Genomic DNA, 18,799 nt, shown 5'->3' with positions numbered 1-18,799 from the left:
AATTGTAGTATATTTAAGATTATTTATACTGAAAAGTCGTTGTACCAGTGATGTATTAGGTTCATATATTTCTTTGTTTTGAATGAAAAACGCAGACTGTTTTTGTATCAGTTCTTTCTCTTCTGTTTTAGCTCTCTCTCATGCACAAATAACCTTCTTTCTCTTAGCTTTAGAACTCTGAAAAACCTACAGACAATAACTCACAAAAATACTCGCCGCCTAGGTCTTCTAGTTGCTTCTTATGGTTTGATTGTTGAATAAGTCCTTCTGCCATCCACAAAAGTACAAGTTCTTTCTTCTCGAATGCATAATCCTTCGGAAAAATTACACAATAAACATAACATCTCTTAAGATGTGATGGAAGATGATAATAACAGCAAAGATGTGATGGTCCAGTAGGCATCTTTTTGCAGAAGCTCCAAGTTATAACATGCTTCTAGTTCCACTGTCGATGCAACATCTTTGCTGCGTGTAGTTACAATTATTTTACTTCCTGGTGCTCCAGCTAGGAATGGAGACTTTAAGGCTTCCCACAAGTCATAATCCTTACTCCAAACATCGTCCAAGACTAGCAAGAATTTTTTCCCTGCTATCTTATTTTTCAGCTGAACTTGCACCTTCCCTCAATTGTGAGTCTTCTAAGAGAGGTGAATTTGTGGAAGCCCCACCCAGCCAGTGAGTTGTAGATTTTGGGTTCATCAACGTGAAGTGACGTTATATTGTCGGGAATATCTTCTTCTGGAAACAATGCCATTCTTGGACATCCCCCTATGGCTACGTGTTCAACAGATTTGACGGTGTGCATGCGGCTTGGTAGTGCTTGTATCTTCTCACATCCAAAGAAACTAACTACTGAATTATTGTTAGAAAGCACAATTTCCCGGCCCAAAACAAGACTGGAACATGCCAACTCCTCCTAGCCCAACAATGGGTATTACATGAAAGCTGCCACCACCACTCTGTTTATCGCTTAACACCATTTCAAGTATCTTGGCTTTATCAGCATCTCTTCCAATAACTGCTGGTTCAGTTGGGACACATGTCGTTGAGCACTGCCTTGATCATTAAAAATTTTCTCTTCCACTGCTTCAACTCTGAACGTATCCCATCTTCACATGGAAAGAGCGACAGCTTACTCGGCGCCAATCTGTCAAACAACACCTGAAGAAAAGCACCAAGGAAGACTTCTCCCACTGGCATGGTTTTGACTACGTAGGAAGAAATGATAAGAATGAATTAAAATTCTCATACAGAGAAGGATGATAATCAGATGAAGAGCAACAATCAAGAAAGAGAAGGATAATAATAAAAAAGACATTTGAATTTTGATACTACAGTTGTACGGAATTTTAACTTTCTCTGCCCTATCTTCTTCATTTTCTCTACAATTGAAATAATTAACAGAAAAATGATATTTACTATAAAAACAACAGAGATAATAAATCAAAATTCCAAATATAATTTGTTTCGAAAATTTTTAAGCTTCTAAGAAATGCAATTAAGAGATGATTTGAATTACAGTATATGGAAATATGTTTTAGATGAATTTATTTCACATCACTTATAAATTATATAATATATTTTCTATGTTTATCTGTGAGAATAATTTGTCTCTAAAGCTATATAGCGTTGCAAACTCAGTAAATAGTCATTTTTATTATCTAATTTTACTATAAAAATATTCATTTATTGATATTTTTTATTTATTTTAAAAAATAAAACGTAGACTATATTAATAAAAAAATTTAAAATAATTAATAATATCAATTAAAATAAATTAACATACATGTCCAGTAGTGAAGATATAAATCCTAAAAGGATTAAACAACCTATCTGGTTCATTTTAAAGGATCCTTGAAGATATAAGCATAAAGGATCCTTTAAATATTGGAAAAGTGGTGGTGATATGAAGGTTGTTTTTCCTTACCTGTAATTAGTGATATGAGGGTCTTCTTGATTTCTTGACAGTTGATTCTACTAGCAGGCACTGTCCGCAAGATGAAAAGATGGAAATTGGTGTTTGAATTTGTGATAAGAAACTAAAAGAAGAAATGAGGAGAGTTTCTAAAATCTTAAAATCTCAACGCTTGACTATGAATAATTAAAATGGAAAATGGACATCCAAGAGTCAAGTGCTCATAAAGGATAGGTCTTTGGTTTTAAAAGTCTTTGGCGTTGGCTCCACTATTTCAATAATTCAACTTAAATTAAATTATACACACCTAAAATCTTTTGCTGCTTCTTCATAGTGGTCCGTAGTGTGTTTGGTTTAGAGAATTTCCACCGCCCACCCTCCATGAAATTTCACAAAAGAAAATTGAATGATAATCCAATCAATAATTCGATTCGTGTTTGATTAATTAGTTTAATAAAACTCGAGATAAAAGGGGATATAAGTGAAGAAAAAATTGATCAACTTATAAATATTGTTCTACACTGACTTTAAAGAAGCAATACATATATGAATGTATGTATTTTTTGTCATCTTTCCTTATACATGTCAACCAATTCCTTCAAAATAAAATGAAATATGATAAAATAGAACTTAAAAGTTTACATTAGAATTACATGGTTCAGGCAATATGCCTCCACAGATGATGATTGGAATCCACTATTTGAAGAGAGAATAACACAAGTGCAGAATATTCTCCCTATATACCCTCAAACAATTTTTGGAAGTAATATGACACAAGAGCACAGTCCCATCTTTTTCTCTACTCATTTGTATATTTCACTCCACTTACTAATAAAAAGACAAATGACAACATATACAGAAGGTTACAAAATGAAAATAAGTTAGGAAATTGTTTGAATTGCTAAAACTGAAAATGTATGATATTAAAAATATAATTCAAAATGGATATAATCAAATCTGTTCTACTTTATTCATATAAAAATATAAAATGCCTCATAAAACAAGGCTAAGAACAAGACTCAAAATCGAAAACCTACTATGAACATTGATACCCATTAATAACAACATTATATACCCTCCTCAGAATCATCTATTGGCCAAAACAGAAAAAAAAAACCCATTTTCCAGCTCAGTGCTGTTTAATAAAAGACCTGAGCTTCCCTTTCTTCAAAATCAAAATCATCGTCTTCGCCAACTCTATCTATCAATCTTTGAGATGATGCTTGCCAGAAACCCCGTCTATAATCCGATTTTCATGCTCTAATTTTAATTTGGCCTTTCCTCCAGTTATTGATTAACTTGTTGTATCCACCCGAATCAGTAACACTCTGGACGGAAATTTAAAGTTATATCGTTTGTTAGTAATCGGATCCAACTTTGGAAACAATAGAATGGAACAATTCCAAATTATACAAAATAGGGACAAGATCGAAAGATATCTTACTGACATGTACATCGAGAATCCAAGTTGGATTGATGGCTTGCTGAGCTACGCTATCAGAAAATAATTTATCAACCAAAGCCAAAACCCTCGCTGGCTTCATGTATAGCAAGCAACAAACGTTCTTGAAGATGATCCTTGGATGAATACTCGGGAAGATCTAGCTGATTGAAGCTGGACAATAAGATTCAAATGTTAGGAGNTAAGTTATGGTGTATTGCTTGAATGTTTATTGTTTTGTTTTTATTTGGGTTGATATATTGTTAATATTGGTTGGTTGGCCCTTAGTTGAATTTTTGTTAAAGTTATTTTGAGAAAAATGTGAAGAAAATCTGATGAGAATGCAAAATGTCATATTTACCACCCCACCCCCCCCCCCCCCCCCCCCCCTCTTCTTTGGCTTCTTTAATTGGATTATATGATAATTAATCCATAATTAGGAAATAATAATACTTAAATTACCTTTGTTGATCATTTTAAGTAGTGGCTGTTATTGGCCTTTGAACAAAATCCAATTAACCAATTAAGGTTGAACCAAATATAATAGGATCTTGAGATCCTAAAGGTTCAGATTTGATTAAAATTTATAAATTAAAAATAATGAGTATAAGACTATGAGTAATAATTTTAAAGTCAATAAAAAATTTTGTTTAAACGAATATTTAGCCACAAAATCACATAACCTAACCTAATAATCTTTAATGAAAATTAACAAAAACAAAAATAGCTACCATATCTAAGTATCATATAGCATGATTTCATTATATTGTTAAACCATACTATTAAATATTAGATTATTAGATCTTGTATAGTACAGCATAGTCTAACATTATATATTAGGAAAATATTTTTTGTTGTTTTATTAAGAGTATAATTGATAAGTCACTGGATTTTAGAGCTAGACTTGTATTTTAAATAAAATCTGTACATTTTCGAAAATGAAAATTATTAAGTTGGTTATATATATGCAACTCCCATTAGTTTTCCTATTTTTCCTCAAAACCTTAGATCTAAATAGAAAAAAAAAATTCAATGTACTATATTTGGTAACCCTCCAGCTTATAAATAAGAAGTCCAATTTTTTTCTTATCACAAAAAAATATAAAATTACTCTCCCAAAAAAGTAAAAATGAGTCATTTCCTCAAACTGATCTTGTCAATAACTCTTCTTCTGTCATACCTGTTTTTGTGCATTGCCGATTCGACTCCTAAAATAACAGTTAACATAACAAATTCTTTGCCTTCAAATAAGGTTCTTAAACTTCATTGCCGTTCAAGGGAACATGATCTTGGTGAAAAAACACTCGAGAATAATAAGTTTTACCATTTTAAGTTTCATTACTTGTCTGTCAGAAGAATTATATTCTCCTGCGATTTTCTATGGGATGGCATTGTTCATGGCTACAGTATGTACGATTCTCGTAGAGATACTTGCAAACAATGCGATTGGATCATAAGACATAGTGAGGTTTACAAGGGCATTGTTCCATGCAAGCAAACGGATACAGTCGCGGAGCCTCATTGTTTTAACTGGGAAATTTAATGAAATCTCTTTTCAGCTGGAAATTTTTTAATGTTTATAGTTATTATGTGAAAATATTGGATAAGTGTTACACGCGCCATATTACTATATTTGAAATTTAATTTATTTACTCTACACATCCTTTAAAATGTCAAAAATTAACCGTAACTATGTTTCGCCTTATTGTTATTATTATTCTTATTTGTAACATTCCGACCCATTATCAAGATATTGTAATTTTTCTTTATGAAGTCTATGATTCGAACCAAGAGGGACATGCTCATAAGAGAAAAATCACAATATTTTGATAGTGGACCGGAATGTTACATTATTATCGAACATAACTCTTTCTAGCTACACCATTTAAAATAAGAACATTTGAAATCTATTTCATTACTTTTCTAAAGACACCAAGCAATGAATTTAGAAAATTCAACCATACATGAATATTCTCATCAAAGAAATTTCACGTATAAAGTTTTAGACTTTCGCTCTTTAATTTCTCCACATCTATTTCTACATAAATTCTTCCTCTTCTCTGAATAAAATTTCTATTGGATTTTTTCCAAACCATTTCTTCAAGTTATTATGTTTAATTTTAACAATTTTGATATGTATGGATTGGTTAAAATTAATGGAGCTTGTTCCAATTTCAATAAGCGAGATTTTACTATATAACAGACAATGTTATTTAATAAGACAATACAATGTTCGATTATAATTTTTCATTATTAGGAAATGACAAATATCGAATGCAAATATGTGATACTATAGAGACAATTGGGTCTAACTATATTGTATTATCCGACAAACAATATCTTAATTTTTTTCGAAAAGAAAAAGCAAAAATAAAAGGGTTTTAAATTAATTATTGATTAAAATATAAAATAATTGAAAATAGAAAAAGATTGTATGGTCTATAGATCATTGCACAAGGATTACCTGGTCATCTTCCTCAAAATTATTCTCTATACAATATTAAAGAGGACTTTCTTATAATATACTATTTATGACTGCAATTTTTAATTCTTAGACATTTTACTTTAATTAAGAAAATATAAATAATCTAATATGTTATGAATGATTCATTTATGGAATATTTTTATGACATAAAAGGCAATTAATTAATTCCATTTGAACACAAGTTTCTTACAAAAGTTAATATAATTTTTGTGCGTGAGCGCAAAATCACCATTTTATTTGTTTATACTATTGAAAAAATAAATAATAGTAAATTACTTATGGGTATTTAATTTTTTATCAATTTTTTTCCAGGTAAATCTTTTCCCAGTAAATCTTAACCTATTCATTAGTTATTTCTATATTTCTTTTTCTTTTTCTTTATCACTATTTATTTTATTTTTGGTAAATTTATTTTAAAGTTTAGATATAAATGTATAGAAATTCTTAGATTTTTAGATGCATTTAAAAGAAATGAAAATTAAGATACTTTTTTTTTTGGCTTACATTTGTAGATGTGGATTATTATTATTATTTTTAGTTGCACTGAAAATCAAATTTTAAGAACATTGATATTTGGCATTTTTTCACTACTTATATGATTTTATCACTAGATATGCTAGATCGTTGCTTAACGATATTTGAGTAAATACTAAATACGCTCTGATGTAGAATTCAAACCCATTAAACGAGGTTGAATCAACTCAGAATAAAAAAAAAAAAAAAAAAAAAAAAAAAAAAAAAAAAAAAAAATCAAATAGGAAACCTAATGAATTTAACAAAGTTATCTGACGTTAAATCATAAGAGATATATGCATAAAATTAAGAAATTATTGATATGATCTTCAACAGAAGCAGAGGATTACAACAATTTATTTAATTTTTTCCACATTTTTGACCTCCTGGTCCTCCAAAAAAGAAATTAGAACCCCAAAACTGTCCCTGAGCTGTGCCATTTTTAAACCCATAACAATGACCTTTTTCTGAATGATGAAATAAACGAGTACCAGTTGAAGGCTCTCTCAGCACCCATTGATTGTCAAAATAAGTGAGTTTACGAAAATAGGCAGCATGGTTATAGATGCCATCTGGGAGATAACCGCTACCCATGGGAGGGCTATTTCCGTCATTTCCTATATAGGCTGCTCCTCCCCATGCGACTGTTTGAGCCCCAGATTTTAGATATGGAAAATATTTCGGTGGAAAGTAACCCACTACTATTTCTTCATCAAGAACTGAAAGCAGCCAATTTGATGTTGCTTTATCCTAAAATAAAATAAAATAAATTAGAAAAATTGATCGAAAATACTCAGATGCAAACCTAAAATAAAAACTTAAAATTCGTGAATTTAGACTTCAATTCTCGCTAGCAATAATCAACTTATAATTGCAGGCAAATTTTTGTCTTTTAACGATAATTTTCTTTCGCATAAAAAGGAAAAAAAAAAAAAAAAAAACAACAACAACAACAATCATTCTAAGTTTAGTGTCTAACCAATTTTATGAATTTAATTAAACTAAGATTGAGTATATATACATCTACATATATAAGTGGAAAAAGTTAATAAAAATAATCTCTCTTGGGTATAATTAAATAAGAAAATCACCCTATGGTTATAATAATGACAAAAATCCACCTATTGTTAATTTTTTAATGTAAAAAAAAAAGAGGGTAATTAGGTAAATTTTTATTAACCTATCATATTATAAATTCTAATGCCACGCTAACAACTCACTAACAACAGAGAGATTCATGTTATTTCTAATATTGTACTTATTAGTAAACTCTAAAATTAAGTTGAGAAAAAAATTTAGAATTTCTTTTTTTCATTAACTTAAAAAATTTTAAATAAAAAATTCAAAATATTTTGCTAAATGGGGGCCGAGATAAAATTTAATTACTTTCAACATTACACATTACAAATATTATAATGTCTTTATTAAAAAGATGGACAATATCAATGAAGGTAAAAAAATTTCCAAAACTTATTGAACTTATTGAAAAGATATGAAGTCACAAAACATTCAAAATAATAATAATAATAATAACAGGTAATTACAGTTAAAATTTAATAGAAAATTAAAAAAAAAAGAATTAATATTTAATGTAAATTAATTACCTGAAATATCTTGATTTTTACATCAACAGTACGTCCATCAAATTTAGAAATGTGAGTAAATAAATGGCCAGGTGCAATTTCACTGTCAATCTGAATAAAGCCACATTGTAGATTATAGCATCCAGATTCTCCTCCATTGTTCTAAAATTTGATCAAGAAGAACATTTAATGTAAATTAATTATGAGAAAATTAATTTATTACCAAATTAAACTAATTAATTAACTTTGCTAAAATAAATATGTGCTTGATAAAAAGAAAAATATATCACTTACACTCCAGAATGTGAATAATCGAGGGTTTATATCATTATGACTAACTCCCACCTGTAATTACATAAATATATATATATTATTAATTAATATTGTAAATACGTGCATGTAACTAGGTTAACTTTATCAACCTATGAATTATTTATCAAAATTCAAGAACATTAGGATACTATCACAAATGTTGAATGTATATAAATTTTCTTTTTTAAAAAAAATTTGATATAAATCCTTGAATAAGAAATTAGGACTTGTTTGATATAGAATTTAAATTACAGATTTTTGTTTTAGGAAATAAAAGATCCAAAAAATCTTGAGAAAATGTATTTCATATGGATATAATTAAGTTACATACATATAAAAATAGTATATATAAAAATAAAATAGTTAAGTTACGTACCCCCAATCCAACGATAATATAATTAAGTTCGTCGTTGGGACCACTTTGCATCCAAATATTGGCTTGAGCCATTTCCTTGTTGTTCAAATTTACACTTGTATTGTACACAGTAACCTCTCCACTGGCTCCATGATATGTTATCAACGTTTCGAATTTTTCCAAGCTTAAAAAAACTAGCTAAAAAACATCACCATTAAAAGACATATAATAAGAGTAAGTCAAATATAATACAAATATTCTCAAGTTAAGACGTCATAGGTTTTTTTTTTTTTTGTTTAAACTCGAACTAGAAATCTTCGATGTGAAAAATTCATTAAAAGACATTGTTTCAATTGAATTTTTGACATTGAGATTTTGTAAAACAAAAAGATTTTTTACTAGTGTCCTCACTTCAGGAATCTTGGTCTGTATTTAAAAAAATAACAAGGTGTTCATAGAAGAGAATGATTGAATACTAGTAACAGAAAGAAATTAATTAAGTTTTGATATACTCAATCGCTAAATCTAAAAAATAAATAAAAAACATCAAAGAAGGTAAACAAATCCTTTGAAATTTTCTTTCCAAACTTACAAATATAAACCAAACCTATCAAACCCTAATGTGAGTCGAATCTAGAAACTCACGATAAAACCTAGAGAGATCAATCAACTAACTAAAACAAATAATCGACTAATAGTAGTGATTTATAACGCTTTATAAAATCTTTCGACATGTGCTACAATCAAGGAAAAATTTAATTAAAAGGTTAAGAGAATATTACATGAGGAGGGCCATTGTTGTTAGCGGCTGAAACTGTTGAAGGATTCAAAGCTCTTGCCATCTCTGATTCTTGCTTTGTTGTTCTTGGTATTGGAACTGTTTCAAGCGGGCGAGCTTTCCCTTTTAACCTTAATTCTTGTAGTTGTTTCTTTCTTCGAGGAAGATATGATTTTGGTAGCACCTAGAAAAATTAATTCATGTTAGAGCTGGATAATTGTAATTATAGAAGGTTATTAATTATATGAAATTTTATTAAATATCATGCTAACTATGCTTAAGAGGATAATTAATATCATGTTTCCTTGAATAAATTTCCTCTCTTCATTAGGGTTCCCGTCATTTGATAATCAAATATTTACCTTAGTCTATTAAACCAGACCTTTCAAACCCTAATATGAGTTGAATTTGATCTAGAAACTCATGAAAAAAACACAAAGAGATCAATCGACTAACTGAATCAGTTAATAACCACAAATAATCAACTAATAGTAGTGATTTATAATGCTTTATAAAATCTTTCGACATATGCTACGATCAAGGAAAAATTTAATTAAATGCTTAAGAGAATATCACCTGAGGAGGGCTATTGTTGTTAGCGGCTGAAATTGTTGTGGGATTCAAAGCTCTTGCTATCACTGATTCTTGCTTTGTTGTTCTTGGTATTGGAACTGTTCCATGCGGGCAAGCTTTCCCTTTTAACCTTAATTCTTGTAGTTGTTTCTCTCTTCGAGCAAGATATGATTTTGGTAACACCTAGGAAAATTAATTAAAGCATAAAATTAATTCATGTTAGAGTTGGATAATTATAATTATAGAAGGCTATTAATTATATGAAATTTTATTAAATATCGTGCTAAATATGCTTAAGAGGATAACTAATATTTTTTTTTTTTTTTGTAAGTAATATTATTAAGAAAGAGAAAAAATGTACAGAGATGCCATAAAAAACCCAATCATCCTACCCCAGGACAGACTCTGAGATAGGAACAAAAACACAAGTCTAATAGACTAAAAATATAATCCCCTCTTGTTTGTCTATCTTAAACATGCGTAGGACTGAAGACAAAAGGAGAGGAGCAAGCAAAAGAACACAAAGACAAAGGCATCATGTTTCCTTGAATAAATTTCCTCTCTTCGTTAGGTTTCACGGCATTTGATAATCAAATATTAACCTTAGTCTATTAAATTAAACACTAAAACCCTAATAGAATAATGACGGCACATGGCAATTTTTTTTTTCATTTTTGTTAAAGATTACTGATGTCATTAAAATATATTTTAACATAATATTTGCAGATTATATTACATTTCTTTATGTAGATATTTATAATAAAAAAATCATAATATAATTATATAAATAATAAAAAGAAAAAGAAAAAGAAAAAGAAGAGAAATATTACCTGGATCTTGTGATTTTTGAGCGAAGGATGACTAAATGCAGGTTGTTTGTAGATGTCTACACAGTCGACAATATCACCACTCTCAAGCTTCGTAAATATAGAAAAGATAAAACAAAATACAATATTAGAATAGTTTTAATTAATTAGTTAAAATAAAAAGGGAAAACCTATGTGAAATAGGTTAAACACTTGAAATTAACACAATATTAACATTAATTATGTTACGTACATTTCCAAAGCATTTTTTTCCATTATTAAAAAAAAAAAAAAATTGCATTTAATCTAAGAATCAAGCAAATAAATGTACCTGAATAGTTTTGACATTATCAGATTTTTTAAGAATTTGCAATTCTTCTTCTTCTCCAGGAAGACTTGCCACCACACCATTGTTTCTTGAAGAAACACAAAGTAATATTAGCAAAAGTGTTGCGACTTTGAAAATCATTGTTTTTTTGTTTCTAATTTTTAATGGAAGTCAAAGTATTATTTTTTACTTAAATACTAGTTGGCATAGTAATCATAAATGTTTTGGAAAAAGATATATGTTCATATTTATTATAGCATTTATTATTTAGGAATCTTATTAATAAGTTAATGCTTATTTGCTTATAGTTAACCATTTTTGTATAGATTTTTTTACCATATATTAAATGAAATGATTCAATGGTATTCTACCAATATGGCAATATCATAAATGACTCAGCTAACCTCTTTTATTTGTTAAAAAAAATATGAGAAATTTACTTATTTGACCCCTTTTTTAAAAATTAAATTAAAAAATAACCAACTTTCAGAATGAAAAAAGTTTTTTTTATTTCAGATTGAAATGTAGAATATTATGTTTTTTTTTTTTTTTGGTTTTTTTTAAAAGAATATCGTGTTAAAAAGATATATTTTTCAGAAAAACTATCGAATAAACTCCACCAAAGTTGAATAGATTGAGGATAATAATTTCATCCTACTCGAGTGGGGTACAATGATATTAACCTCGCTAGAGTGGATCTTTGGGGTAATTATATGGACTATATTTGATATTTTATGTAATAAATGAGATGTAAAATATCAATCTGATCTATATAAAATACCTAAAAGGCCCATTAAAATCTTAATGTTATCAATAACTCTTCTTGTTTCCATACCTAATGTTATCATATATAGGAATAATGAAGTTTATAATAATTATTAGTTAATTAATTTAATTTACCTGGAAGATCATATTTAGAAACTGAAAGTCCCAAACTCCCAGAACATAAAAAAGTGTTGTAGCTTAACTCTTAACAAGAAGAAATATCAGCAGTTAATTATCTGGAAAAAGAAAAATCAGAATTCCAACATTTGAACACAATCTCCAGAAAAATTGGCAGTAGAAAAGTGTTTCAAACAAAAAGAATCACTGTGACACTTGCAGTAAAATTTTCATCCACCATTCTCCATTTGTGCTGATGACTTGTATCATTGTAAATAACTTTCTCAAGTCTGACTCTGAACCTATTGCGTAGATTCATCTCCACCGAAAAAAGTGTTTCATTGTCTGTCTTCCATGATCTGAATTAGCCCTCATGTTTCATCTGCAAGAGCTACCTATACATCCAACAAACAGAAACCAACTGGATTTTCAGAAAACCTTTTATTATAAGAGGTTAATGTTTACAGAGTTCAATAATTATTAATTTTAGCATTAAAATGAAAATCTGTGAAAGTATCATAAATTAAAGAAAGAAATATTTTAGATCTCTGAAATCACAGCTTACTTTAAGTCCTCTGATCCATAACACCAACTCATACGGTCTACGTGATAGAATTTGATAGACCTAATAGCATAAGGTGAACTGAGAAGGTGATATGTAGTTTATGCTATCTTGAACCATTCTCATCCGTGGTCGCTTTTGCCCTGTTTTTTCCCTGAAAAGAACAATCATTCATTTATGATCGCACATATGAGGTTGGTAACCAAGGTTTGGAAGGAACGTGAGATTATAAATATCGTGACGCCAAAGTAATTTAGTCTTATAACAAGAACAAATATCAAAAGCTCATTTTCTGCAAAGAAAAAGAAGTGATCATCATAGGCATAGCAAATCATAACCTTGGAAAGACTTCAAGAGATCCCTCAGCAGCAAAAATTCTGGCAACTGGACACCAACACCTCTACACAAAATTGAAAATAACAGTAGCTTTAAACTTTCAACTAACTGTAGTAGGCAGATCATATCAAGTTAATTCTTCTTCATCCGGATCATAGATGAACTCACGGTCTATCTTAACACAAGGGGATGTCAGATGTGGGCTACTGGACAGTCTTGTCCGTCATCCCTTTTGCATGGTTTTTTTTCCTGTCAAGTACAATCAAATCATAAGTAATTGCACTAGAGAGGATGATAGACTGAGGTTCGGAAAGGACAATCAATATAACTCTATCTTAGCTTAGTCTTATAAAAACAAGAAATATCAGCAAAAGGGAGACTACAGAAACATGTTTTTAAGACTACAAATTCACAACCTTGGAAATGCTTAAACAGATTCTTCAGCAACAAAAATTCCCATATTTGGGAACTAACCCCTCTCAAAAATTTGCAGAAACTCCACAAGACAGTCGCAGAAACGTTTGAAAAAACAGCTGTAGTAGGCCAGCAACTTAGAATCACCACAACCCTTTGTTGTCGACTGCAAACAAGATCATGAACTGAAATGCAACAATATTTCTGTTAACTTCACTTCCGAGAAATAACTTTCAGAGTTAAAGACTGTAAATAACTCCTGAAATTTATCCTTTGAAGCATAATCCATGTTGCCTATACCTGTATTGGGCTAAAATCAGCTGGAGCTCCACCAAGCATAGTGTACCATTGCAAAACATTAGAATTTGACTCAGTCCACATTTCTTTTTCTTACATTTTACCCACAATGGTTAGAAGAATGCATGAGGCAAAGAAACAGTTAACTTTAGGAACCGAGTATCAAATAGTCCACTTGCTTCCTCTGAAAAAAAAATACCCTTACAAAATATAAGAAAAATAAATGTCAAATGGGGAGGACTATTTTCAAAATGATGCAAGAGCAATCATATTCCAAGATACGACATAATTTTAACGATCAACATGTAGGCCTGAAATATCACTAACAGGGAATAAAACACAATCGAAAAGTAAACTTACATTATTCGTGCAATGCGGTGAACTCTGTATCAGCTTTGGTTTTCAGAGAGCTGAAAATAGTAAAAACTGTCCAATCAACCTTTACGATTCCAAGTTTAGGGAAGGATTATATGGTGGGCACGCTCAAATCACTTTAAATTGCAATATAAACAACAAATTCTACTAATTACATGACTTTTGTTATATTGCGACAAACCATATGGTAGAGCTTATCGCTGCCATTGCCATGCTGGCATATGCATTCGAGTTGATACTTTCAAGTTCCTTCCTGCAGAAGCACGTAATTATTGAGTCTGTTTAATAAATATCTAATTTGTCTTGATAAAAGTTAACGGTGTGGGTTCTAGAAATTGAAAGACCTAAATAGCCCCTAAGTGTGAACTGATTCGGCCTTTTCCACTGTTCTGATCTCAAATGGACATCATTGTTCCTCCTGGATCTGGATGAACCAGATGTACCCAACGTGAGGGATGTTAGCTATCTTGGACCAGTCTTGTCCTTCACCACTTTCGCACCGTTGCTCCAGCAATGGATAATGAAAAATATGTAGCCGCAGAAGCGAGGATGGAAGGTGTGGCAAGGATGTGAGATTTGGGCAATTAATGATACCCAAGGTTCCAAGAGAGGTGAGATTCTGGAAACCCTTGGAAAGTAGGTTTTTCAATTTTGGGAATTTTTCTAATTTTAGATAAATTAGAGAGGCTGGCAACTTACATTTCCTTCTCCTCCTCTGGAAAAGACACTGCCTCTGGGGATCCAACAATCCTAAGTTTTCGAAGGGAGATGAGTTCATGGCAGCTGCACTCAGCAACAGAGTTGTAGATTTTGGGATTATCAACGAAAAGTGATGTTAGATTGGTGGGAATATCTAGTTCCGAAAGAAGGCCATTTTTGGATTATTGCATTGGGCTAGGTATTGAGGAGACTTGAGGGTGTGCATATGACTAGGTAGGGCTTGTAGTTTCTCAGTGTTAGCAAGCCCATCTTTTGGGAAACAGACAAGATTTGGGCAATTTTCTCTTCTAATACAACTAAGACTCTGTAAAGTGTGTAGGCCCTCAGGAACTGATTTAAGATTTTCACACCCGCTGATCCAAACATGATCAAGAGACGTGTTATTATCAAAACTCTCCACTTCTAACTTTATCTGTTGGCAACCTTCAATTGAAAAACTTTTAAGTGCCTTGGGTAACTGTCCTCCCGCTATTATCGTCCTGAGATTTGAACAATCGGCAATCCGAAGACTTGTGAGTGTTGAAGGTAAGTGGTGTGTTGATGATAAGTGCGTGAGAGAAGGGCATTCTGATATTTCCAATTTGCAGAGAAGAGATGTGGTGGTGCTGTCCGCATCTTCCTTGTGCATCAATGCATAAGAAGAAGATGGAGAAGAAGTACCAGTGTCCTCTCCATCATCCCAAATATACCCCAATCTATCACATTCCATTACCTTAAGGGTTTTTAGCGATGAAGGTAGTCGGCCCCTCACAATGAACATTAGAGAAGGACAACTAGAAACTTCCAAGTGCTCAATGACACAACCCGTCCCGAATTTCCTCATCCTGTAGGATCCGGGCGCTCCCACAAGACTCGGATACCCGAGACGTGCCATGTAGAAAAACTGCGAAACCTGTTTAAAGACATACTTTTCCTGAATAACATCATAGTATTTTCATCTCCAAACATCTCAAAAAGACATGCATCATCTTTCGTTTTACAAAAGAAAATAGTTAGGGAAACTTTTGGTATCAGGTTTTCCACTTATACTACACATTCCAAAATATGAAACAAAAGGAAATACATCATGGAAAACATGAGTTCTTGAAACGAAAGTCCAGATTTACAATGCGACATAAATATAAGACCCACATAAAAGATGTCAACGCGTGGCACAACCCTGAGCGGAGGCTCACTGCTCGGCACGATCTCCGGAAGGTCCTGGTGGGGGGAAAAACATTTAAAAAGGGGTGAGCTAAAAATACTCAGTGAGTGGGGAAAAAGGGGGAGGTTTATAAAAGTTCTTAAAAAAAAAAAAATGCTAACATACAACAATTTTCAAGCAAATCATGGCAACAATGTAACTTTATGAATATGCAATAGAACAACCACCCCGTTCTCGCATACAATATACAATTTATTTCTAATCATCCTGCACTCAGTAAACTGTACTCTGACTTACTTCCTTTAACTGTATCGGATTCTGTATAAAACCTCAACATTTATTATTAAAACTCTCACCACAACTAGTACCCTGGGGGAAATCTGTCATACCTGGTGGGCGTCCCACACGCAGGCAGAGCGAGGGACGTACCTGTCATACCCGGCAAGGTCTATCATCGCGCGGGCAGAGCCTCAAAAACTGTCATACCTGGCGGACCACTCAACGCCCAGGCAGAGCCAATAAAATCTGTCATACGCATGCGCAGAGCCAAAATCTGAAACTGTCATACCCAGCGGAATCCTGCATCGCTCGGGCAGAGCCAAAAATCTGTATCTCTGGGGGATGGGTACTTCGTAGGGTGGTTTTTGCACCACAACATACTCATGCATAATCTCATGTAACATGTAAGTCAATAGCATATTTCATATGTACTTATAAATCATACATATATGACATAATATTCAAAAGTCACATATAGGGGTGAAACTGCAATTTTCTAAATATGTTTTAGAAACTAACGGTTTAACTCAGATTGAAAATTAATTCAACATCACATGATCTTAGCATATGTCCGATACAAATCATAAGCAAACATAAACTTTTAAAAGTCAAAACTCATATAACACATTATAATTATAATTAAACCCAAGAGCAAAATAATAATAATAATATATGAATATTTCCTATAAGGATAAGACATGCCAACATGTGAGATTTCATGGAAAATAGGGGGGGAAAAATGCAGGTTTTTAAAGCATACTTTCAAAACTGACGAAAAGCACCCCATTTGCCCTTTTTACCGAGAAAATTATTTACCAACATCACCAATCTCAGTCTTTTCTTTAACATGCTGTCCAGTCAAGTATGCAGTTTAATACCCAGCAATAATTTCATCAAAAACACAAGTCAACCATCATCCTAATATGTATCCAGCCGAGTGCACGTGGTTACAATTAACAAGCAAATGCATCCCACTTAAAAACTCAATCAGGCACTTCAAAAATTCGTCCAAAAACATGTAAAAGAAAACAATTTAAGCAGTCTTCACATTTAGCTCAAACATCATCAAAACATTAATATGGAAAACACAACTTACACATGCAGACATGAATTCAAGCATTTGGATGCAATGTATCTCCATGCATGTAAAATCTTTCATATCTTAGAAACAAAACTCAACAAATCACACATGCACGCTTGAAATATGGAGAAAAGGGTTTGATTTTTTTGCCACTCACTCTTCTATCCTATAATTGGCTGCCTATTACAGTGCTTAGATTTCGATCTCCACCGTTCAGAATGTAGAGCTGTGTTTCATGAACAACATATCCGAAAATCAGCACGATCGGACGGCGAATGAGCTCCAGATCACGATTTGATGATGCACTGTTCACAGACTTAAAACTAATAAACTCTCCCTTTCTCTTTGTTCTTCTCTTCTTCTCTCACTCTATCTCTCGGCCAAACCACTCTTTCTTCTCTTCTCTCCCTTTTTTTTTCTTTTCTTTTCTTTTCTTTCTCCTTTCTCTCCTCTCTTCTTTCTTTCTTCTCCTCTCGTTTTCTTCTTCTTCCTTTGGGCGAACTGCCCAGTTCCCTTCTCCTTTTAAACAAACACTTTTCTAAAATTTTTTCTGCCCCCCAATTCCTCTAAATTTCAGTTTAACCCAGCCACATAAGCTTTCCCTAGCAAAAATGTCCAAATTTTTCACTCTTGATACATGCAAACCCATCAGGATTTATTTCTTCGATTTCACCCCCTTAACACAGCTTTAAAAACTGACAGAAATACCCCTATCTTACCACAATACCAAAAAAAAAAATCAAATAAAAAAAAGAATTAATTACTTAAATACAATTCATGATCTAACTAAAATCAGGAATGGGGTTTTACACTCAATACGTGGATTGTTGTGCTTCAACCCGTCATGTAAGGATGTTATGGCTTCACAATTCCAAATTTCAACATTGGTCAGACTGGAAAGAGAACCATCTGGAAACGAAATTGGAAGCTCAGTCAAATATAGCTCTTTAAGCAAGATAAAGCAATCCAACCCCAACCCTTGTGGTGGCTTCTCAGGACATATCACATTTGGCCACAATTGTATAAGCTCTTTACAATCAACAATTCTTAGGAGTCTCTAATTTCTGAAATTCATCCTTTGACCAACTTCTAAACACAGCAACATCTGACCCTTTGCATCTATTTATTTCCAGTGAGCGGAGAAGAGGAAAGTTTGAGAAAGAAACCATTAATTCCTCACATTCCTTAATCATAACAGTCTCCAATAAAGGAAGAGGGTTCAGTGTTTGGGAGTCAATTGGACTAATGCATACCACGCCTTTGCATCTTTCTATATTTAAACAGCAGAACACTGGAAGGCTTGTGAAAGAAACAACCAATTGCTCACATTTACTAATCACAAGTTCCGTTAACGAAGGAAGATATTAGGTAATCTTCCACAGAGCTTGGGACATTGTTTAATGGAAAGCTTTCGGAGACGAGAAACTTTCTGCATGCAACTTTTCTTCAAAAGGATCCCAATGCTCCCATTCCGGCAAATTCTCAAAACAAAGTGTCTCTAATGATTGAAAACACTCTGAGCAACTCTCCCCATAGATCTCACAGCCTACTTTTTTAAGGATTTTCATCCCTTTGATGGTGAGGTTTTTAAGTGACCCCAATAGCCCAATCGAAGGCAAG

At 32.0% G+C, this 18,799-nt stretch overlaps 2 protein-coding genes and 1 long non-coding RNA gene across 3 annotated transcripts; all 3 read right to left on the bottom strand.

Annotated features, from left to right (window-relative positions):
- Positions 1-6,714: 6,714 nt before the first annotated feature.
- On the bottom strand, positions 6,715-8,697 carry LOC116145066. The gene is made up of 3 exons (XM_031430511.1): positions 8,626-8,697; positions 7,959-8,099; positions 6,715-7,104 (listed from the first exon to the last, which is right to left on the bottom strand). Exons 1-3 carry the CDS (start codon positions 8,695-8,697, stop codon positions 6,715-6,717), a joined length of 603 nt encoding a protein of 200 aa, XP_031286371.1.
- A 779-nt stretch (positions 8,698-9,476) lies between these two features.
- On the bottom strand, positions 9,477-11,230 carry LOC116145065 (the record flags this gene model as incomplete). Its single annotated transcript, XM_031430510.1, has 4 exons — positions 11,093-11,230; positions 10,786-10,872; positions 9,959-10,138; positions 9,477-9,566 (listed from the first exon to the last, which is right to left on the bottom strand). Coding segments are annotated over exons 1-4 (495 nt in total), but the record flags the coding sequence as incomplete, so codon positions are not given.
- A 1,348-nt stretch (positions 11,231-12,578) lies between these two features.
- Positions 12,579-13,077, bottom strand: LOC116145016. Its single transcript, XR_004130352.1, has 3 exons — positions 13,038-13,077; positions 12,872-12,933; positions 12,579-12,687 (listed from the first exon to the last, which is right to left on the bottom strand). It is a non-coding gene; the product is annotated as an uncharacterized LOC116145016 (long non-coding RNA).
- Between the last annotated feature and the right edge of the window lie 5,722 nt (positions 13,078-18,799).

Source organism: Pistacia vera, unplaced genomic scaffold (assembly GCF_008641045.1).
Source record: "Pistacia vera cultivar Batoury unplaced genomic scaffold, PisVer_v2 Contig46, whole genome shotgun sequence".
NCBI classification, from domain to species: Eukaryota; Viridiplantae; Streptophyta; class Magnoliopsida; order Sapindales; family Anacardiaceae; genus Pistacia; species Pistacia vera.
This window is presented reverse-complemented; position numbering and strand designations above follow the sequence as displayed.

What these genes read in the sequence shown, in the direction of transcription:
- LOC116145066 (XM_031430511.1), bottom strand. Translation starts at nt 8,697, where the DNA reads ATGGCTCAAGCCAATATTTGGATGCAAAGTGGTCCCAACGACGAACTT. An exon ending in ATATTATCGTTGGATTGGGG is followed by an intron (nt 8,100 to 8,625) that starts GTACGTAACTTA and finishes ATCAAATTTTAG; the next exon opens with AACAATGGAGGAGAATCTGG. An exon ending in TAAAAATCAAGATATTTCAG is followed by an intron (nt 7,105 to 7,958) that starts GTAATTAATTTA and finishes ATTTTATTTTAG; the next exon opens with GATAAAGCAACATCAAATTG.